This window comes from Nyctereutes procyonoides, unplaced genomic scaffold (assembly GCF_905146905.1).
Source record: "Nyctereutes procyonoides isolate TBG_1078 unplaced genomic scaffold, NYPRO_anot_genome, whole genome shotgun sequence".
In the NCBI taxonomy this organism is placed as follows: Eukaryota; Metazoa; Chordata; class Mammalia; order Carnivora; family Canidae; genus Nyctereutes; species Nyctereutes procyonoides.
In genome coordinates, this window is record NW_026575160.1 from 26,136,100 (window position 1) to 26,159,606 (window position 23,507).

At 43.6% G+C, this 23,507-nt stretch overlaps 2 protein-coding genes across 5 annotated transcripts in view; one reads left to right on the plus strand and one right to left on the minus strand.

Annotated features, from left to right (window-relative positions):
• TMEM168 (transmembrane protein 168) overlaps positions 1–16,671 on the minus strand; it is a 30,411-nt gene extending 13,740 nt beyond the window's left edge. The window contains exons 1-2 of one of the 4 annotated variants that reach the window (XM_055314576.1): positions 16,589–16,671; positions 10,696–11,933 (exon numbers count right to left, since the gene is read on the minus strand). In XM_055314576.1, coding sequence (XP_055170551.1) covers positions 10,696–11,823 — 1,128 coding nt within the window. In that variant the 5' untranslated portion in view covers positions 11,824–11,933; positions 16,589–16,671. Of the gene's footprint in view, positions 1–10,695; positions 11,934–13,626; positions 15,397–16,269; positions 16,291–16,588 lie in introns of those variants that run through there. The other 3 variants (XM_055314579.1, XM_055314578.1, XM_055314577.1) reach the window with 3 other exon arrangements.
• Positions 16,672–16,797: 126 nt separating this feature from the next.
• On the plus strand, positions 16,798–20,460 carry LOC129502751 (uncharacterized). Its single transcript, XM_055314513.1, has 2 exons — positions 16,798–18,877; positions 20,303–20,460. The coding sequence occupies exons 1-2, from the start codon at positions 16,798–16,800 to the stop codon at positions 20,458–20,460; spliced, it is 2,238 nt and encodes a 745-aa protein (XP_055170488.1).
• The last annotated feature ends 3,047 nt before the right edge of the window (positions 20,461–23,507 follow it).

Below are 23,507 nucleotides of genomic sequence, written 5' to 3' on the forward strand. Positions count from 1 at the left end.
CCAGAGATATCTCCCACCTCTGAAGTTCTGGGCTTTGATTTCTGCTCCTCTTGATGGCACTAGAAATGCAGTTCAGCTTTAAACTAATATGTCCACAAGACACAGTGTTAAGTATTACTGTCCCAGGAAGTATGATATGTATTTTCATTTATTCAAGTCTGTCTTCAAAACCTTTAGTGGAGTTTTGTATTTCTTTGTAAAACTGTCTTTTAACCTTCTCTTTTCTTTTTAACTGTCTTTAAACCTTTTTCTTATGTTTGTTGTTCTATGAATGAAATGATTTCCATTACATCTTCTGATTATGGGCTTCCAGGATACTGACTTTTGTATATTTACATGTTATTATTTGCCACCTAAATGGTATTAAAAATACATATTCCTACTATTCACCATTTATTTCTTATACTACCTATGTCATACAATTCCATGAAAATTTACAGTTTCTATACTGGCTACGTTAATAACTTCAAAATCAAATTTTTATGACAGCTTACAATGTTAAAGATGCAGCCTAATTCTCACAACTGTTACTACAGCATTTTCAATTGATTTTCCAGTTAACTCTTATGTTTGCCAGGTAATCCTCCTACCTACAAATACTAATAATTTCATTACTTTCTCTTTTCTATACTTTCTATTTTATGCGTTGCTCCAGGATAACAAAAAGTCTTTTAGGGGTTTAATTGATCAAAGCAATACTTCTACATTATGTCAGCCATTCACATAAAAGAATTACTAAAGAATGTGACCAACATGACAACTTTATTATTTCTACCTTTAATTAGTACTTTTCTGATCAAGATGGCAATATAAGAAACTAAAAAAATTGGGATGCCTGGGTGGGTCAGCAGTTAAGCATCTGTCTTCAGCCCAGGGCGTGATCCTGGGGTTCTGGAATCGAATCCCATATTGGGCTCCCTGCATGGAGCCTGCTTCTCTCTCTGCCTATGTCTCTGCCTCTTTCTCTCTGTCTCTCTCATGAATAAATAAAAAGAAAAAAACTAAAAAATTCACTATGCTATAATTTATAGCAAGGGTCACAAAAGCCTTCAGGGGCCAGAAAAGTGTTATGTGAAGCAGGATTCTAAAGGAAAGTGCATTACTGCCTAAAGGCATATTCTTAAGGCATTTTTAAAAACGTATTGAAATATAATTGACATACAATATTATATTAGTTTCAGGTGCACAACATAGTAATGTAACAATTCCATACATTACTCACTGCTCACCACCATAAGTGTAGTCACCATCTGTCACCATACAACATTATCACAGTATTATTTATATTCCAAATGCTATATTTTCATCTGTGACATATTTTATAACTAGAAGTCTTTACCTCCTAATCCCCTTCATCTGTTTTGCCCATCATCCCATCCGTGTCCCCAGTGACAAGTACCAGTTTGTTCTCTATTTAAGAGTCTGTTTTGTTTAGATTCCACATATAAATGAAATCATGCAGTATCTGTCTCTGACTCACTTATTAAAGGCACATATTTTTAAAAAATGTTCTGGCTAAATAAAGCTGGTCTACCCAATCTTACAAACATCTATATCCACTTATTTTGCTATACAGACATAGGATTTTAAAAAATGGAATTACAGAAAAATAGCACCATCTTAAGAAAAATAAAAAAAGGCCCTGCACATTATTCTTAAAATCAGGATAGTTTCTAGAAGCAAGAATGAGAGGTTCAGGTTTGCAAACAGCCTTTCTGTACTAAGAGTTACTAGGAAATTTCATGATATAGATACATAAAGAGAATTCATAAGCAAGGAATTTGATATTGTACAGTGGGGAACTAAATTTTGACATGTAAATTGTAAAAGAATGTTGTACCATGAAAAAGTGTTTAAACAAAATGAAAAATAATCAAATCATTTTCCTTTATTTAAGACCATTAACTTGCTAGCTCCTCATCTTTCTAATTTCCTACAGCCAAAGGAATGGAAGTTCCCGTTTCTGAAAGGTGGCCCAGAAATATTTAAAATTACCCTTACTATCAAATTATGTCAAGGGTACTGACTTAGCCTGTGCATGTATACATATATTCATGTGTATACAATACCAGTGGTTATTACTGACCTCTTTATTACCTTAAAGGATTTTATAAACCTAAGATTTTTATCGTGAAATTAAAATATATCAGTTTTACCATTAGGAAAAAAGGATTGCACAGTTTATAATTTAGCAATGAACTACATTAATGATAAACTTCAATTGCAAATCACTTTGTACATGACTCAAGTAGGAAGCCTTATTAACTAATTTAAAATTCCAATTAAGATGTTAACTGATAGTGATGTTATTCAATACTCTCCTGTCAGTTATACAACACAGATGATAATATTTAAAAGGACTAAAGCAGATATTCAGAGGTTTACTGACAACAATTCATATACAACAGATGATCTGTTATAATCTTAGATAGTTGATAATTTCATGTTGTCATTAATTTTTAAAAGTCAAATTTAACAGAAAAAACATTAAATATTTGTATTAGGTTATTTTGAGTAAGCAAGTTTAAAAAACAGTTTTAAATACACTATTAAGATAACACAAACAAACTGAGCACTTTGGCAACACAAAAACTTAGTAATCTTAACTGAACAGATGGTAAATATGTCCAGGGGGAGAAAAAATAAATTTAGAATGTTTTATCCACTCGCCACTTTCAGAAAGCTTCAATTTTACTAGCATACAAACAGTTATAGCTGTAAAAGTTATCTGTGACTTCAGTGTGTCCTTGTATTTTAAACAATTCCCTATAATAAATACGATCAACTTTACTTAATCAAAACTATTACATATAGGTACTTTTCTTCCTTCATTTCTCCAAATCACTCAAAGCACTTACAATCTATAGGACATGATGCAAATTTCAAAGCAGACAGAATCTGAATATACTAGCAGACCAATAAGCAACTGTAAGCAATATCCTTTTCTAGAATAGTTACTAGCTATTCTTTGCTCAGCTGGGCTTTCAAGTCATGGTCAAAACATTCAACACGTTCCTATCATAAAAGTTCTCAGGTAACAGGAACAAAATCTCTATGCAATATATACAATGTTGGAGTTTCATTTTTAAAAATCTGGCATTTACATTAGGGATAAAATTATTGTTTAGAAGTATTTTTGTATGAGTCATCTTAAGTAAAGCAGATTTGGGGAACAGCACACGTGAAAATCTAAAGAAAATGAAGTCCAGCTAAAAAACAATATATAATATGTATATTACAAAGCAATATATAAATGGAGATATTATGTTCTTTGATAGGAGAAACCCATATTTAAGAAACAATGGGCAACCTCCAAAAATCTGCTCAGTAGAGGAAAATTTAAGAACATTAGGAAAGCTACCTCACAGTTTTAAAGTCAAATGACTGTTTATACAGAGGCAATAGGGTCCAGTGCAAAAGACTTAAGCTTTGGAGTTAGACTTTGGTTCTATCCTAGCTCAGCCATTTACCATCTGTGTGTACATGGGCAAATTACCTTTTGAGTCACAACCTATAAAAGAGGGCTACAATTTATTTTGTGAGCTTGTAGTATAGATTAGAAATATGTGAAATATGGCTAGTACAATAAATGGTAGCTGTAATTTACAGTGAAGCATTTTTAAATTGAAATGAAGTCATTATGAGCAAGACAACAGAAAGCTAAATGACTTACTGTGTAGGAGATACTGATGTAGAGTTAAAGATCTAGTAAATGCATTAGGAATCTCTTTTCTTCTTTTGAGTAATCTCAGAATACAGATAGCAAAAACAGACATTTTTTTTAGATGACAATCCTGATAAAGGTGAAACAGTGGTGGCATGGGAATCAAACTCAGGAAGTCTACCGAATTCTACTTTTCCCGTTGGCAGAATAAGGAGGTTACATTAAATAATCTCTATGCTCATTTCCAACTCTAAAAATACGTGGAACTAAGTAAAGTGGTTAAGAGCTGTGAAGGCAGATTGCCTGGATTCATACCAGCTCTATAGCTTTGAGCAAGTTTCCTTCTCTCTCATGCATGTTTCTTATCTATGAAATGGGAATAATAATGGTACCTATCTCAGAGTATCATAAGGATTAAGTAAACACACAAAGTACACAGAACAGTGTATAGCACATAGACAATAGTAAATAAACAGTAAATCTTACGGAAAAAATTTTCTATGGTCATTAAAATTTTTTAAAGCTTAGAATATCATCTGGGGAAAAGAAGAAAAACCTTGTTACTCCAAGAAAAACAAAATTAGAACCTTTGTTGGTCTTTTGGAGGAAAAAAAAAAAGTACTCCTGTTTCATAGTGTTTTGGCAGAAATGATAAAAAAAAAAATCAAATTAAAAGAATGCCTTCAAGCTAAAAAGAATTAGTGTCCCCCCCCCCATCTAGACTAAAATACCTCAAAACTTTAGAAAGAGAAATGAAACAACAAAAAAAAAATTATGAAACATGTGCACTTCTAGTTTTGGCAGCAGATTTGAAAACTCCCTGCTCCCCATGCCAAGTGAAGTAATATGGCTGATCCTCCCATCTTGCTAGAAATGAAACTGCTACATCTGTGGATTTCATCCCTTCATTGGATGTGAGGCTGATCTTGTTCCATCTGTCACACCCAGTGATTGCCACTGCTTCCTTTATAGAGAAATCAACTGTGATTATGGGTTTTCTGGTTTGGGTCAAAAGTATTCTACAAAAAGTTGCATCATACTCCCATGGAATCTGCAAATGACAATGGTTGGCAAGGAAAGGTATATTAAACCTCATATGAATGATATCAGAGAGAATCAAACATAAGAGTGAGCCATGGGGGTATCTGGATGCTTTCCTCCCCTTTTATTCTTATATGAATTATCAATTATCACAATTTCTGAAAAGCCTACAGGTAAGCAATAATACTAGCACAAAATGTGGTACTGTATAAGTCTGTCTTATGGACTTATTAAAAAAAAGGATAAAACAGGAAAGCAAATAGTACACTGAATGAACATAATACAAACTGCAGGAAACATTAGCAGTAATGTTCCATTTTAAAGTTAGAATGAGATTATGAATAGAACACGACAGAAGTTAATGGTAAATTCCAGATTTTTAATGGAAATGACTTAGAATGATACTATTGACTCATTTTGAGAATGTTATTAAACTCAGTAAAACTAAGGAAAAATAAAGCTATCCCTGTGAGAGTAGCTAAGATTCTATTTAAATGAAGTCAAAGATTTCCTAGGCAGGATATCAAAAGATTCATAAAAAAAATTGATAAAATGGACTGTGGCAAAACTTAGAACTGCTCTTCAGAAAACATGGTAAGAGAAATGATAAGCCACACTGGGAGAAGATATTTCCAAGTCATATATCTGATAAAGGACTTACATCTAGAATATATAAAGAATCCTCAGAACTATTAAGAAAACAAACAAGGAACATTTTTAAAAATTGCCAAGAGATCTGAATAGGTACTTCACCACAGAAGACCTACTGTAGCAAGTAAGCAAAAGAAAAGCTACTTAACATCAAATGAATTACCACCAGACACCTATTAGAATGGTTAAAAAACAGATAATACCAAGTACTGGTTATTATGTGGAGCAAATGAACTCCTATACACTGCTGGTGAGACTGCAAAATGGTGCAACCACTTTGAAAACAGTTTGGTAGTTTCTTAAAAGTTAAAAATGATTCATGTTTATCACATGACCCAGCAATCCCACACCAACTAAAATAAAAAACTACCTTAACAAAAAACCCTGTCTATAAATGTTTCTAGCAACTTATAATTACCAAAAACTAATTTCAACATCTCTCAATTGAGAAATGAGTAAACTGTGAGATACCCATACAATGGAATACTGCTATGCAATATAAACAAAAAAACACACACACAACATAGATGAATCTATACGAATTATGCTAAGTAAAAGAAGCCAGATTCCAACAGCTATATACTGTATGATTTCACGTATAGGACATTCTGTGAAAGACGAGTCTAGGGACAAAAACAGATCAGTGGTTGCCACCACTGAGGACTGAGAAAGGCATGACTTACAAAGGAGCAGGAGGGAACTCTGGGTGGTAATGGAACTGCTCTATATTCTGATTGTGGTAATGGTGGCCACACAACTATTTGTATTTGTCAAATGCAGAATCATATACAAAAAAGGGTAAATAAAAAACTTTGTATATTACTAAGTAAAACTAACAAAACCAAAATTAATACGTGAATAAGCTTAAAATAAGAAAAAGTCGCTAAGCCCTTTTTTGGAAATTAAGGTCCAAGCTACAATTGTATTCCACAAGGCAGATTAACCTTATGCTTTTGTTTGTTTGGTTTTACTCTAAGTAGTAAAATAACAGTACATTTGGCTCCTTAAAAATATACTTTAAAAAATAAGCCTACTATAAAATGTTTTGTTAATTCCAAATTCCTGCTAGGTCATTAACTCAATGAAATCCATCATCCTACATTCCCAGCTGCTCCCTTTATTCCAACATTTTTTTTTTTAAACATTTTTAGGCTGTCCATGTCAGAACAGTATTCAACTCTATTTCATCAACTTATTTCTAATTTAACTTTTAAGATTTTATTTATTCATGAGAGACACAGAGAGAGAGGGGCAGAGACTTTGGCAGAGAGAAAGAAAAGCAGGCTCCATGGAGGGAGCCCCATGTGGGACTCAATCCATGGACTCTAGGATCACGCCCTGGGCTGATGGCAGGTGCTCAACTGCTGAGCCACCCAGGCGTCCTCATCAACTTATTTCAAGTTCTCTTCATATTCTCAACAAGATATTAGGGGAAAAAATTGCTGTTCTAAGTGTAAGACTAGCACTTTAGTCAAGCTATACTTGATTTCAAACTAGCTCTACTCTCACTGATCCTTTTTTTTTTTTTTTTTCCTGCCACACAGGGTCTGTGCCAAACCCCCCTCCCAATCAGTGGAACTAATTTTCCAGTGTAAATCCATTAAAGGAAATTTTAATGAGACAATGGAAAATATGTTTGCACTTGAGCATTATGCTCACAAGAATGTGAAAAAAATGAGTTTAGAATATATTGTTAAAAAGCTAATCAGTATACCATTTAGAAATGTTAAAAATTGTTCAATTTCTACAGAACAAGATCTAATTAAAAGAACCTGAGATAGGGCTTAGGATTTACTTGGATTAACAATGATGTTACACCAAAAATGGTCCTGAGCTTATAAAACTCTTAATTTATTGACTTTCACTATATAATTTTCTGATGCTTCAATCAGTGAAAAGGGTGGGAACTTCTATAATCCAGTGGAGTGTTTCCTAAATTATGTTTCGCACAGAGCTTAATAGGTGTGGTGGGGGGAGCTGGTTAATTAATGAGGCATAATGAGGGGTATAGGCAAGGATTTCATGGTAAGTAAGTTTGGAAATGTTTCTCTCTTTGAACACTTTTTCTTTGAGTATACTCATTAACATCTCACAGAATACTTGGCAGAGCATAGTTTGAGAAATGTTTAAAAAGAAGATTAAGTCTTAAATTTAATTGCATCAAAGACACAATGCCTACATCGTAGGCAGCAGGTACCAAATAGCAACTTATCGGGGAATGCAGACAAAACTCTGGTAGATGCATGTTAGTCTTAAATAGCTAAATTAATACCTTGTTACTCAATGGGTATACTTTTGACCAGGAGTTTCTGTATCACCTTTAATTGTTCAAGCTTTCTCCCAAAATAAATTTCAGTCTTCAAAATTTAACATCCCCACATGATTTCAATGCATGTTAAAGGTTGAGAAGCATTGGCTTACCACAGGAGTTGGCAAACTTTCTGTAAAGAGCCAGAGAGTTCATATTTTAGGTCTTGTAAGCCATAAGGTCTCTTCTGTACTACTCAACTAGGCTATTTATTATATTGAAAAAAAGGTCTATATATTAAGAAGGTATAGTAATTAAAGATATACTTGGATATATTTCAAAATATACTTGGAAGAGAAGCCCAAATACATGAAACAAGAAAATGTCACTTTAGCAATTTATAATGAAAATTTTTAATATTCCTCTCTGTCCTGATGGAAATCGACAGATAATCAGCAAGGATATAGATTTAGGAAGAAAACCACCAGCTTGACCTAGCTGCTATTAACCAGTAACCGCAGACTGCTCATTCTTTTCAAGTGAACATGGGTATATTCTCCAGAATAAAATGCATGTCGGGCCACAAAGCAAGTCTTAATAAAAGACTAAAATCATACTATGTTCTCCAATCACATGTAAGTAAATTAGAAATCAATAACAAAGAAATGTGAGAAATCCCTCAAACGTCAAGTTATCAGACAACCAACTTTTAAATAACCCAAAGGTCAAAAAGAAACTTCGAGGGAAATTTGAAAATATCTTACAGCATAATACTAGTATAAGGTCAGACATATAGATCAAAGGAACAAAAAAGAGAGCTCAGAAACAAAGCCTTATATTTCACTGATTTTGAACAAAAGTGTCAAGGCAATTCAACAGGGAAAAGGATTCTTTTCCTGAACAGTCAGCTGTATTTTAAAACAATTAGGTCCTTACATCATACCATTGACAAAAATTATTTCAAAATAGATCTTACACCTAATTATTAAAGCTAAAATAAAACCACTAGAAGAAAACTACTATAGAAGAAAATCTTTGTGACCTAGGATTGAGCAAAGACTTTTTAAATAGGGTATTAAAAACACAGTACTTAAAGAAGAAGTTGATAGAAAAAGAAACTTAAAGAAAAAGTTGGTCTTTGTGAAATTAAAGACCTGTGCTCTTCAAAATGTGTCACTAAGATGGGATCCCTGGGTGGCTCAGCAGTTAAGTGTCTGCCTTCGGCTCAGGGTGTGATCCTGGAGTCTCGGGATTGAGTCCCACATCGGGCTCCCTGCATGGAGCCTGCTTCTCCCCCTGCCTGTGTCTACCTCTCTCTTCTCTGTGTCTCATGAATAAAAAAAAAAATCTTAAAAAAAAAAAAAGGGTCCCTAAGGAAAAAAGATAACTAGGAGAAACCACTGTCCAGTCATCTGATAAAAGACTTATAACCATAATATAAGAACCCTTAAAATTCAATCACAAGAAGAGAAATAACTCAATTTAACAATGGGCAAAATATTTGAACAGATATTTCAAAAACAAAGATAAATGAATGACTAATACACACATTAAATGATACTCAGCATCATTAGTCATTAGAGACATACAAATTAAAACCACAATGAGCTAGCACTCCACACTTAAATTGAGAGGCATTCTCAAGTAGACCAACTTAAATAAAATAAATAAATGTGGAATGGAAGGACAGAATCTGGAAATTGATTCTCTAAAAATTATTTTTGCTGACCTATTCTTTGGAAAGCTTCTGTGTACCTCCAGTGGTGTACATACCAGAGTTGAAGCCACTGGTGTAAGAAAACAAGAAAGATATGGTGGCTTAGAAAGTAACTGGTTGACAGGATCTGATGGTCTGGATAGGTGTCAAGCATGAATGAGGCTGAGGAGTGTGCCTGGGGAGTGGCTACAGCCGGAAAAGGAGCTGACGAGAGAAAGGTGAGGGAAAGAAGCACAATTTTTTTTAAGAGTTTCTGACATCATCATCTTCTCATTATCATCATCATCATCATGATTCTGATAGTCCCCGGCACTGGCAAGGAAAGTGAGGAAGACAGCCTCAAGTTAACACCCACAATGTTTTTATCACTTAGCTGATTCCCACACAGGCTCCCTGCCCTAGCCCACACTGACAAAAAGGTACCATGCCCAGGCAACTCTCTCTACATCTCCCTTCAAACACATCTAGAAATCACTCTGTAGCAAGTAATTGGAAAAATGCACCAAGCATAGATGACCTTCCTTTTTCCCCTACATCCTAATCTGACGTACTCAAATTACAACATTTCTCACACTGTAATAATTGTTTACAAGCCTGCCTCTTCCCTAGCCCAACAGATTGTGACTTAAGACCGACATTTCTTACTCATCTTGAGATCTTCAGCAGCCAGTAGAATACCTGATATATACCGCAATCAATAAATGTTCAAAAAATGGAAGACTAAGCTTAATATAAACTCCAACTGTGCAATTTAAATATCTTTGTCTACAAAAGACCTTTTTTAATGTCTTCAACATTTCATGGGCAGCAAATGTATTATAAAACCCATTTTTTTCTTTCTTAGGAGAGCCACTAACCTGTAATTAAGAACCTGATATGTTATCTAATCACCTTTTACATAAATGGGAAGGGGCTATATAAAAAAAAAATGTGTTGTAGTGAAAAGACCAGTGGATTAGATAGAAGCTAGGTAACCTGTTAAGGCTAGTACCGGAGACTCTGGATGTGTCTTCTTGGGCATTCAGGTTCCTCCTAGGTGAGATGATAGGATTAACGTGCAATCTCAAAGCACCCTTCAAGTGTTAATATTCTAAGGATCTTTAATCTCAGTGTTTAAGGAACAATTAGAAAGCAGAAGGCATGTCACTAGCTGAGTATTCCTAACATTTTGGTACCTCTTTGGTAGAGATCAAACTAAATTATACTGTCAATATTCATTCAGTACTTCAATTCCATGAACAAAAATAAGCACCAAAAAACAATCTCCTTTTGAAATCAGGAACTTGACTTTTCAATTCTGATCATTTAACCCTTGAAGGAAGCATTTAATCACACATCACAGGCACTGACATCATAAACAAACTATATGCTTACCTGCCAGGAAACTGCTCCTAAAATCGCTGTTGCAAGAAGACTAAAAAAAACTAACTGCTCTGAAATTAAGCAAAAGTGACGCATCCCTTTGGATGCCATGATTCTATCAAGGCTATTGTTATCTACCCTGTGGGTGAAATATACTTTATGGCAGTCATTTAATTTGGTATGGAATCCCCAAAGAGTTAACAGAAAAATAATATGGCAAATCATCCAGAAAATTCCAAAAATGGAAAAGCCTGGTATTACAAAATACCAGAGGTGAGTGTCTCTAAGTTTAAATGCTGAAAGAATAAAAAAGGTAAGCTCAATCATTCCTGTGAAAACTACTGAAAGTCTTCTGCATATCCTTCCACGGTACAAAAACGGTTTCCACCTTTCAGTGACTGAAAGTCCACTAAAATAAATGTCAAGGAAAGGGTCAGTTATCAGGCAAATAAAAAAACATGCAAAAGCAACTGGATTTTTTGGAGTTTCCAATGAGGAGAAAAACAGCAAGACTGCAAAAATAACTAAGTTGGGAATAGCTAAGAAAGACTTCATTCTCAGGTCAATAATCAGCATGGCCAAAGCGACAACAAGTAAAATGACACTCAGCGACTTCTCCACCAACATAGTTGTGCTGGCAATAGCAAATCCAACAAGTTCCAGAAATTCAACTGTGGTTAGTAAAGTGGGTCGATGACGGACATACCCAGAAATTCTCTCCACCAGAGCGCATAATATCCTTAATACTATGGAAGTTAGAAGCAAATATTTGGTTGATTCTTCTTTCACGTCATTTTTAAAGGATGAATTGTCAAGAAAACACAGGAGGCCAAGCAAGAATCCAAACCAAAGATTGGAGAGACTTAAACTTGCTGCTTCCATTGAAAAATAGTAATAGAGTATGCTGGCAATTCCAAGAACAAAAAGACCAAGGATAAAAATTACCAAAATTAAGGAATTTGCTGTTTTTTCCCATCTTACATAGAGACCTAAGCATATAGCAACCAATAAATTGATTCTGGCTAAATAGCCAAGATAACGCACTGAAGAATGCATATTCACTTCTCTGTTGACTTCTTCCAGTCTCGTCATTGCTAAATACAGACAATGACTAAAGCAGTAACGCAGTGATTTACACATGTAATCTGGCAATTTGGGCTTTCTCCCCACGGCACAAAATTAACTGCTTGTTTTTCATCCAGCAAATCCAATGTATCCGTAACTCCTCTGGTGGAATTATTTATAGTGCTCTAAAAAGAAGAAAAAAATATGTCAGTGTTAGTTTTATATAATTTACCTTTTATATTTATCTTCTTTGTACAAAATAATAAGTGAGAAAGTTTCTTCTGAAACTGTTTTAAATTTGACTTGCATGTCTCTTAATGGTAACTGTCTCTGGTTTAATTAAAAACTCAGTTTATCCTAACAAAAATGACAGTGCCTTCTACTTAACATATGCTAAGATAGTATGATTAAATAACCAAAAACAGTGAAACTGGTTTTCCAAAGACTAGAAGCCTTTCTTACTTTAAGGGTTGGTGTTTCAACTACATGCGAATATGAGATCTTGAACCTAGCTTAGATTGTAGTACATGGATTCGGCACAATCAAAGCAACTCCGCAGATAAACTGAATGATGAAAACCTACCTCTGATTTGAAAAGCACTAGTATCCAGTAATAGTGACCATTCTTACCTGCCTAAAATCCTCTGCATCTTTTTACAAGGCAGCTCTAACAAGATAGAAAATCGTAGTCTTCACATTAACTAATCCACTTACCAGAAGTAAAGTTTAATTTTATTAAAGTTAGTCCTTAAAGTTGATGCGTAATTTTCCCTGTACTTTTATCTCTACTAAATTACTTGGGTTATCAAACCTCCTTTTAGATCCAAATACCATCTCTATAGCAAACCAATTCCTGAACTTTCTAGTCAAAATCGTGAAGTTAGAATGCTAACCAGTATTTATTGTAATTAAGAACTTCATACTTTTAAAAAGTTAACAACTATTTGTTAAAGGATCCAGATAATTATCTTAATCTTTGCTCCCACAAGTTGTACTTAAAACATGACAGTGGTAAAAAAAAAAAAAAATGCTTTATCAGATAATTCTTCAAAGTTTCTGGTATACTGTTTCAGAAGAACTGATCCATTCAACAGCTCATGGTTACACTAAATGTCCATGGAGATAAAAATTCAAAACATGACTTGTGATCAGCTTATTTATACTTTAACAGGACACTAAAAGACAGACCTGACAGAAACATAACCTGGAATTAACACCTAATGACCCACTTGGCTGGGGAACAACGCCACTGAATGACGGCCTTCTGTTTCTTTGCTCAACACTCTGTCAGTCTTTGTAACTATTCAACCCCTCTTCCTCGTCCTCAAATCTCACTTCCCATTCCCTGCATTCTCACTAGATGACTGCAACCAGGTGTCAGAAGAGAACCTCCTTAAGTCTCCAACACCACAGACCCACTCTACCCAGCATCTCCCGATACACCTAAGGCTAAATCTTTAGCCATACTGATTAGCTTTTCCCCTCTACCTCTTCCAGAACTCCACAATCTCCTCGCTCTTCAAACTCCCACTCTTCCCTTATCCATTAGCACTTAAACATCTGCAGAGCTCTTTTTAAAAACAATACCCCCCCCCCAAAATCCCAGAAACAAAAGCAATCTTCACTCAATCCCGTCTTCTCTTCCAAGTTCAAGCTTCTGTCCTCTTGACAGCTTTGACCGCCTCACTTCTCACACCACTAAACGACAGTTCCCACCAAACAACAAACTGCTCTGGCAAATTCTAAAATGATGGATAAGCTCCTAAAAGTAATGTGTACTTTTCACTTATTATCCTGCACTTCTTCAAACAACCTTTGACATCATTGAGTCCTCTCAACTTCTGAAACCTGCCCTTCCTTTAGCTTTCAAAGACCAACCTCCAGATTTTCTTCCTAACTCATTGACCTCGCCTTCTCGGTCTTCTTGCAGACTCTCGATTCTCAATCCATCCTTTGGATGTTCAATCACAGGTCGAGGCTTTCCTCTTGCTATACACCTTCCATGAAAAATCTCGTCTATTTCCAGGTCTTCAATTATTCTCTCTTCCCCTCCTGACATAACATATATTAATCTACCTGATGCAAATAAAGCACCAGCTCTGTTCACTCTAGATCCCTTGGGGGATCCCTGGGTGGCTCAGTAGTTTGGCGCCTGCCTTTGGCCCAGGGCGTGATCCTGGAGTCCCGGGATCGAGTCCCGCGTCCGGCTCCCGGCATGGAGCCTGCTTCTCCCTCTGCCTGTGTGTCTCTGCCTCTCTCTCTCTATCATGAATAAATAAATAAATCTTTAAAAAATATATTAAAACCTTGGAAAAAAGGGAAGCTTGTAAATCATATCCATAACATCCTTATCATAGAATATATGCAACCCCACTGTCAAAAATCAACATAGTTGAATATTCTTAAACGGCCAATATACAAGTCTTTCCACATTGTAAACTTTTTCAAAGGAGAAACTGGCTGAATCAGAGAGTAAGACCACACAGCATCCCAATGTTTTCAACTGGTCTGCCGTTACTTGATTCAATGAGAAGTTACTTATGAGACAGATAAAAAATGGAGCACAGAAGAGCTATTTGCATAAGGGAACTCCCAGAGTCTGTTTTATAAAACCCCATATACTACTCTAACTTTCCTCTTCTCCACCACCTATATGTAGTCTCCACCGAGTCCTGTCCACTCTTCTTGGACACATCTGAGATGTTTCTTTTTTCCAGCCCCAAAATCAAAATCCCAATCCTGGCCGCCATCATCTCATGCTTGAATGTCTCCCTGCATCGAGTGGTCGAGCCTGGCCTTCTCCAACAAGTGTCCCTTTTAGAATAAAAAAAATTGTTAGGGGGAATCCCTGGGTGGCTCAGTGGTTTAGTGCCTGCTTTGGCCCAGGGTGTGACCCTGGAGTCCCGGGATCAAGTCCCACGTCCCGCTCCCAGCATGGAGCCTGCTTGTCCCTCCTCCTGTGTCTTTGCCTCTCTCTCTCTCATAAATAAATAAACAAATCTTAAAAAAAATTGTTAGGTCGCTGTTATGCAAAACCCTCCAACGGTTTCCCATCATCTTAAGCAACAGAGTCGAGAGTCCTTATAAAACTTTTCAATTGGAGGTGAACCACTTTCCTGCCTCCTTTCTCTTCCTCTTGGGACTTTGTATTCCACTTTCAGCTCTGAACTGCATGACCGCTGTCCCCTCGCAGGTGCCCTCCTTCCCTCCTCCCGGGCTCCATCCCAGTCCTTACACCTGCCTCGCTCCTGCTTTTCAGGTCTCCCTCAAATCAAGTTCTTAGTGAGGCTGCCCCTGACCCATTTATACGGTCCCTGCACTGCTGCTAGAATAGCGAAATGCTGGTGGTCCTCTGTTCGATGTCTGCAGTCCCTCCCTACTAGATTCACAAAGTCTCAGAGTTTGTCTTTAACACCATGTACGCGCATCTTAGCAGAAAAGTTGGCACCGGGCCGCCGGGGTGGCTCAGCGGTCTGGCGCCTGCCTTTGGCCCGGGGCGTGACCCTGGAGACCCGGAATCGAGTCCGCGTCGGGCTCTCTGTGTGGGGCCTGCTTCTCCCTCTGCCTGTGTGTCTCATGAATAAATAAAAATCTTAAAAAAAAAAAAATTGGCACCGAGTGGGTGTTCAACAAGCACCTATGAGAGGAATATAGACTAATGAAGAAATAATTATGTTTAAGGCCGATGCCAGATACTGGTCACAGAGGCGTGGCGGCTCCCCTCAGCCCCCCCCCAGCCCCCCTCAGCCCTCCCTCGGCTCCCCTCAGCCCCCCTCAGCCCTCCCTCGGCTCCCCTCGGCTCCCCTCAGCCCTCCCTCAGCCCCTCTCAGCCCTCCCTCGGCTCCCCTCAGCCCTCCCTCGGCTCCCCTCAGCCCTCCCTCGGCTCCCCCTCTGCCCTCCCTCGGCTCCCCTCGGCTCCCTCTGCCCTCCCTCAGCTCCCCTCAGCCCCCCTCAGCCCTCCCTCGGCTCCCCTCGGCTCCCCTCAGCCCTCCCTCAGCCCCCCTCAGCCCTCCCTCGGCTCCCCTCAGCCCTCCCTCAGCTCCCCTCTGCCCTCCCTCGGCTCCCCTCAGCCCTCCCTCAGCTCCCCTCTGCCCTCCCTCGGCTCCCCTCAGCTCCCTCAGCCCTCCCTCGGCTCCCCTCAGCCCTCCCTCGGCTCCCCCTCTGCCCTCCCTCGGCTCCCCTCGGCTCCCTCTGCCCTCCCTCAGCTCCCCTCAGCCCCCCTCAGCCCTCCCTCGGCTCCCCTCTGCCCTCCCTCGGCTCCCCTCGGCTCCCTCAGCCCTCCCTCGGCTCCCCTCTGCCCTCCCTCGGCTCCCCTCGGCTCCCTCTGCCCTCCCTCGGCTCCCCTCAGCTCCCTCTGCCCTCCCTCAGCCCTCCCTCGGCCCCCCTCAGCCCGCAGCCGGCGCTCCCGTGTCCTGCCCCGGGTCCTGCTCGCCGACGCGCTGCACCCTGGGCCCGGGCTCCGGCCGCAGCTGCCTCTGTCCCGTCTGCGGGAAGAAGCATCGAAAGCGAAAAGGCCCGTACCGAGCACCGAGGTCGGGGGAGGTCGGGGGAGGTCGGGGGTGTCGGGGGTGTCGGGGGTGTCGGGGCTTCGGCTCTAGGAATCTCGTTAACTCCCGGGCCCGCGACGTGGAGCCAAGGGCCCCGAGCACCCGGGCTCTCGGTCCGAGGCGCCCGCGGCCGGCCCTGCCCCTGCCGCCCGGAGGCCCGCGGCCACCTCGGCCCCCCCCGCCCCCCAGGTGCTCCCGGGGACCCGCAGCAGCCTCGGCCCCACAGCCCGCGGGGCGGAGCCCGGGCGCCGCCGGGCGGGGGCCGCCTCCCGGTGTCCCCGCCGACCCCCTACCTGACTCGGCCGCCGCCGCCCGTGCGCGCCCAACCCCCGGAGCCGGCGCTGGGGGCGCTGGAGGGCGCGGGGGGGGCGCGGGGGGGCGCGTGGGCCCGGCCTGCGGCTCGCGGCGGGAGGCGGCGCGGCGGGGGGGCGAGGGCCGCACGCACTAACGCAGGCCGGCCTCGGGGGAAACTTTCCGGGGGCCCGGCCCGGGCGCGGCCGCCATGTTGCCGCCGCCGGATCGCGCCGGTACGGAACGCCGCCGGGGTCACGGCGCCCGCGCTTCCTCCGAGCCCCGCCCCCCCGCTCCGGGCGGCCGGACCTGGGACCCGCGGCGGGCGGGGGACTCGGGACTCGAGGCCTCCGGGACGCCGCCGCCCCCGCCCTGGGCAGCACCTGCAGGACGGGCCGCACGGGGGCCCGGAGACCCCCCAGCCCGGCCGCCGCCCCGGCTCTCCCTAGATCACCGCCCGGGGCTTGAACCTCCACAGCACGGAGTTCCCAGCTCTGGCCGGCTCCAGGCCCCCCAGCCCGTACACCGCCCCCCAGCCCGTACACCGTCCCCCCAGCCCGTACACCGCCCCCCATCCCCGCCCCCCATCCCGTACACCGCCCCCCCAGCCCGTACACCGCCCCCCCCATCCCGTACACCGCCCCCCCAGCCCGTACACCGTCCCCCCATCCCGTACACCGCCCCCCCAGCCCGTACACCGTCCCCCCATCCCGTACACCATCCCCCCAGCCCGTACACCGTCCCCCCCAGCCCGTACACCGCCCCCCCATCCCGTACACCATCCCCCCATCCCGTACACCATCCCCCCCAGCCCGTACACCATCCCCCCATCTCTTACACCGTCCCCCCCAGCCCGTACACCGTCCCCCCATCCCGTACACCGCCCCCCCAGCCCGTACACCATCCCCCCATCCCGTACACCATCCCCCCATCCCGTACACCGTCCCCCCATCCCGTACACCGCCCCCCCATCCCGTACACCGTCCCCCCATCCCGTACACCGCCCCCCCATCCCGTACACCATCCCCCCCAGCCCGTACACCGCCCCCCCAGCCCGTACACCGTCCCCCCATCCCGTACACCGTCCCCCCATCCCGTACACCGTCCCCCCATCCCGTACACCGCCCCCCCAGCCCGTACACCGTCCCCCCATCCCGTACACCATCCCCCCAGCCCGTACACCGCCCCCCCATCCCGTACACCATCCCCCCCATCTCGTACACCATCCCCCCCAGCCCGTACACCATCCCCCCATCTCTTACACCGTCCCCCCAGCCCGTACACCGTCCCCCCATCCCGTACACCGCCCCCCCAGCCCGTACACCGCCCCCCCAGCCCGTACACCATCTCCCCCATCCCGTACACCGTCCCCCCATCCCGTACACCGCCCCCCCAGCCCGTACACCGTCCCCCCATCCCGTACACCGTCCCCCCATCCCGTACACCGCCCCCCCAGCCCGTACACCGCCCCCCCAGCCCGTACACCGTCCCCCCATCCCGTACACCGTCCCCCCCAGCCCGTACACCGCCCCCCATCCCGTACACCGTCCCCCCAGCCCGTACACCGTCCCCCCATCCCGTACACCGTCCCCCCAGCCCGTACACCATCTCCCCCATCCCGTACACCATCCCCCCCATCCCGTACACCATCCCCCCATCCCGTACACCATCCCCCCCATCCCGTACACCATCCCCCCATCCCGTACACCATCCCCCCATCCCGTACACCATCCCCCCCAGCCCGTACACCATCCCCCCATCCCGTACACCATCCCCCCATCCCGTACACCGCCCCCCCAGCCCGTACACCATCCCCCCATCCCGTACACCATCCCCCATCCCGTACACCATCCCCCCTATCCCATACGCCATCCCCCCATCCCGTACACCATCCCCCCCGTCCCGTACACCGCCCCCCCCAGCCCGTACACCATCCCCCCATCCCGTACACCATCCCCCCATCCCGTACACCGCCCCCATCCCGTACACCGTCCCCCCCATCCTGTACACCATCCCCCCCGCCTGTATACCGCCCCCCAGCCGGTACACCGGCCCCCCTATCCTATACACCATACCCCTCCAGCCCGTACACCGCCCCCCCATCTCGTACACCCCCTTACACCTGCCCCCCCATCTCGTACACCCCCGCCCCAGCCCGTACACCGGCTCCCCCACCGGCTCCCCCAGCCGGTGCACTGACCCCCCATCTCGTACACCGGCCCCGCATCCCTTACCCCGCCCCCCCCAGCCGGTACACCTCCTCCCCAGCCCTTACACCATCCCCCCAGCCGGTACACCTGCGCGCCCCAGGCGTACACCATCACCAGCCTTTCTTCCTAAGGGTCCTTCAGACGCCAGGCCCTGATGCTCATTTATACTCTGAACTCACTGAGTGAACCTAAGGGGATGTTGCTTAGGGACCACGATTCACAACTGCTGTGGAGTCCAGTGGTTTTGGAGTTTGGATCCTCCTTTAATATGTGCGATTATGTTCCTCTGTCAAAAAAAAAAGGGGGGGGGGGATCCCTGGGTGGCGCAGCGGTTTAGCGCCTGCCATTGGCCCAGGGTGCGATCCTGGAGACCCGGGATCGAATCCCACATCAGGCTCCCGGTGCATGGAGCCTGCTTCTCCCTCTGCCTATGTCTCTGTCTCTGTCTCTCTCTCTCTCTCTCTCTCTCTGTGACTATCATAAATAAATAAAAAAAAATTTAAAAAAAAAGTAAACCTTCCTTGCAAAGATACTGTGAATGTTCTTCGAAAGAACAGGCCTTCAAAAAGTGTGAATTCCTCTCCAAGAAGTCTTCCCTGCCAGCCTGCCTTCTATCCTCCCCATCCTTTTCTGCTCCTTGTAGGTCTCAGGTCACTTAATTTCCCTCTGAACCCCAGTTTCCTTGTGTGTTAATGGGATACTAGTAACATCCAGCGTACAGAGTTGTTGCAGGGATCAAATGAGATGATGTATGTAAAAAAAATAGCTTAAAACATCTAAAACCCTTAGATGTTTTATCCTCTTTAGGTTAAGGCTCAAAATCCTTCAACAGGTATGGACCAGTTCTGTAGCCCGGCCTTTTTTTTTTTTTTTTTTTTACCTCCAGCTTGACCTCCGCAACACCTCCAAATTGTCTGCACCCCAGCCTGCTTTCACGTCCTCATATGCCAGGACATGTCCAGTTTTGCTCACCATTAAATCGGCCTGGTGTAGTGCACGATATAGGGTTGGCACTTAAACATTAAACAAAGAGTACACAGTAGGCCTTCAACAATCATGAGTTCTCTCCCATTTATTTTCTGTTCGTACCACCTATACTTTTCCTATCTCCGCTGATAGAATGTGAATTTCTTCATTTTCACGTAGTAGAAGTTGGGGGGTTAGAGTGGGCGGCACATCAGTAGCGATGAAGCACTCTTAGACTCCGATCCCTCCTATGTAAATAAAAAGTGTGAGAGTCTGTCCAGATTCCTGTCTTAACTCGAAATGCAGTTACTAGCCAACTCCCCAATCTGTAACTCTGGCTCTCTGGGGAACACGTGTCACATTGGCAACTCCCTGTTAGATGTTTCTACTTGAATACATGGCCATCACTTCTCATCCAGCTTACCCTTTAATGGATGTATATAGATGTGTACGTGTATATGTATACATACATATATTTGTTGCTTTTGCATGCCTACCCTCTGAATCACCATTCTGTGTTTGGAGAATTCCCCACCTTAGGAGTCTACTGGCTGAATCTGAAATGCCACATACTGGTTCTACCAATCATGTACACCAGCCGGGAGCTCTTGACTCAGAACAGCAAACGCAGAAAGCCGTGTGCTTCCTGGGTAACTGCAGGAGTATTGCTGCTAGGTCAGCTCCTGCGGCAACAGTGAGGGGGGCTCTAGGGGTGAGCATCCAGCATCCGGGATTAGTGGCGTCAGTGACTCACTGTGCATTCCTACAGCCACCCTAGAGCCCCCTCCCATGGGTCCAGTGGTCTGTTGTTACCGGGTGTAGTCTCTGACCATGCAGGTCTAACGCTCCCTTTCCAGCCATCCTCTGAGCTACTCCGTGTCCTCTCATAAATTTCTTTTCTGCTTAAACCACAGCTGTTTCCTCTTCCTAAGCACTATGGCTCCTCATTAAAACGGTGCTTTTTCATCTTCCTCAAACATGATCCACAGCCTGGTGACCTTGAAACTCTCTTTGATGCTTGTTATCTTGTCGGTATACTTTAGAATACTTCAGTGAGATGTGTATGTGTTTGAGCTTTAACTTTAATCTGCACACTCCAGGGTGGATAATTAGCATTTGAAAGACTAATCAGGAATCTTCACTATAGAGATGGATGCACAAGTGCTTCCACTATCACGGTTAATCTGCACTTAGAGGTATGTTAATTAACATAAAAGATTATAAATAATTTTTCATTGTAGAGATAACAGGTGTTGGAGATATGTGGCTGGTTAGAATAGTGTACAGGCACTTCTTTTTTTTTTTTTTGGCATTTCTGTTCTTGCTTAAATGTAGTACCTGTAAGCATCCTCTGAATATGGCACACCGACAGCCTTTAGAAGGGCTCCCTGAAAATAGAACGCTGTTTAGTACGTTGGCACAAGATATTTTTTGTGTGTGGTGTTTTGTTTTTGTTTTTGTTTTTTTTGTGCCTGCTTGTTGATGATGGTCTATGTAGTTGCATGAAGCCTGCAGACTTGCTTTCACTGGAGGACACCACCTAATAGTGAAGGAAGAGAGGGTAGCCCTCATCAAGCTTTAGTTGTTGAAGGCTGCCAGTATTTACTGTAAGAACCCGACAGTTGTGAAGGCCAAGAGTTCGTTTTCATTCACTACATGTCTTGCATTTATTCTTTCTTTTCAAATTCCATTGTCACTACCCTCGCCCCTGAATTACTTCAGTAACTTCTGTGGTTTGTCATCCTGATGTCAGCCTCACCCCCATCTCATCCATCACACTGACTGATACTCTCAGAGCACTGTTCTGGGTCACTTCTTAGATTAAAACCAATGACTTCTACAGGCTACAGAATAAAGGCCCAACCCCCCATTGGGGCACCTGAGGCCCTCCAGGGATGAACTAAACCTCCCTTTGCCCGGTACTATTTATCCTGAGATTAGAAGTGTTAGGGTCAGGGCACCTGGGGCTCAGATGTTTAAGCAGCTGCCTTCGGTTCAGATCGTGGTCTCAGGGTCCTGGGATCGAGCCCCACACCAGGGCCCCCTGCTCAGCAGGAAGTCTGCTTCTCCCTCTCCCTCCGCCCTTCACCCCTGCTCGTGTGCTCTCTCTCTCTCCCTCTCTCTCAAATAAAGAAATACAATCTTAAAAAAAAATAAGTATTAGGGTCAATTTTTGCCATCTGGCACATCCTCAACTGAACACCTGGACATAAAAACAGCCACCTGGGAAGCCTCTCCGTGACAGGAGGTTTCAAGCAACAGTTACGGATGGCAGTGTAATGATCCTAATAGCAGACACAGCCATTCGTCAACACATAGTTCCATGCAGGCAAGGTCTATGCTCCAGGCCAAAACTTTCACCCAGAGGAATTAGTTCAGACTAGGAACACCTGTGGAAAATAGCATTTTAAAAAATCAAGAGAAGGAGGGAAGGCAGCACCCGTGGCAGGAGAGATGGATCATTTCTATTTCGGGCCTCTGTGGCGCAGAGTCGGAGGAGTCCTACAATATTTCTTCCTATCTCCTCTCCCGTTTACCCTCCTACGTCTTTCAAACGTTCGATCCTGTTCCAGAGCTGAACCAACTCGGGTTCTCTGTACGTGATCTGCTGGGTCTACTCCCTTGTTAGGTCTGTGCAATACTCGGAGATTACAAAGTGCTTTCACCCATGTCCTCTCGGTCACTCTACGAAACCAGATGATGTCAATATCATCATCATTTTATAGGTAAAATAACCAACGTCCAGAGAAACTACTGTCTCGAGCAGTGACCTCAGTCTTTTGGCTTCAAGTTCTAGGTCACCAAGCGTGGTTTTCTAAACATCATTTCCCTCTGCGGGGGAACACAGGTATTTCTGCCTCATTGGTGCTATAAATAGTAAGCAGCAAAGGGTTACAGTATTCAGTCCCAGCATGCTCCTTAGAATCATCTCGAAGATTTTTAACCTACACCTGTGCTCAGACCAGATCAATTAAATCAGTCTCCTCTGGAGTGAGTTCCAGGTAGATGGTGTGTTTTCTTAAAGACCCTTCCTTCCCCTGGTCTTGCCTCCCTCCCCAGGGATTCTAATGTAAAGCAAGGGTTGAGAACCACTGGGTTTTTTTTTTTTTTTAAGATTTTATTTATTTATGAAAAACACAGAGAGGAGAGACAGAGAGACAGAGACACAGGCAGAGGGAGAAGCAGGCTCCATGCAGGGAGCCCAACGTGGGACTCAATCCTGGGACCCCAGGATCATACCCTGGGCCCAAGTCGGCGCTAAACCGCTGAGGCCCCTGGGCTGCCCGAGAACCACTGGGTTATTATCTCCGTCAGTGCAGTGGTTCTACAAGTGTGGTCCCCACACCAGATGTATCAGCACCATCTGGGAACTAGTTAGAAATACAAATTATCAGGCCCTACCCCCAGATCTACTGAATCAGAAACTCTAAGGGTAGAGCCCAGATTTTAGGATTAGGTACTACAGGTATGTGTATCAAAAAGCTCAACAACCGGGGCTTAATACCACTTTATTTCTCACAAAAAAGTCTAGAGGTAGGTGTTCTAGAGCAGATGTGGTGCTTCTTGATGTTAAAGATCCTGATTCCTTCTCTCTTGTTCTCCTTCCACTCAGAACATGGCTTCCTCAGAGCAATATGGCTGCTTAATTTCTAGCTATCATTTCTGAATTCCAATCAAGAGAAAGGAAGAAGTACAAGAGGCAAATGTACTCCCCTCACCCTTACTTTAAGGTCACTTCTTGGAA

Coding starts and splice junctions, on each gene's coding strand:
- LOC129502751 (XM_055314513.1), top strand. CDS start 16,798: ATGTTGCCGCCGCCGGATCGCGCCGGTACGGAACGCCGCCGGGGTCAC. Junction 18,878..20,302: donor TTACACCATCCCCCCAGCCG/GTACACCTGCGC, acceptor TCCCCACCTTAG/GAGTCTACTGGCTGAATCTG.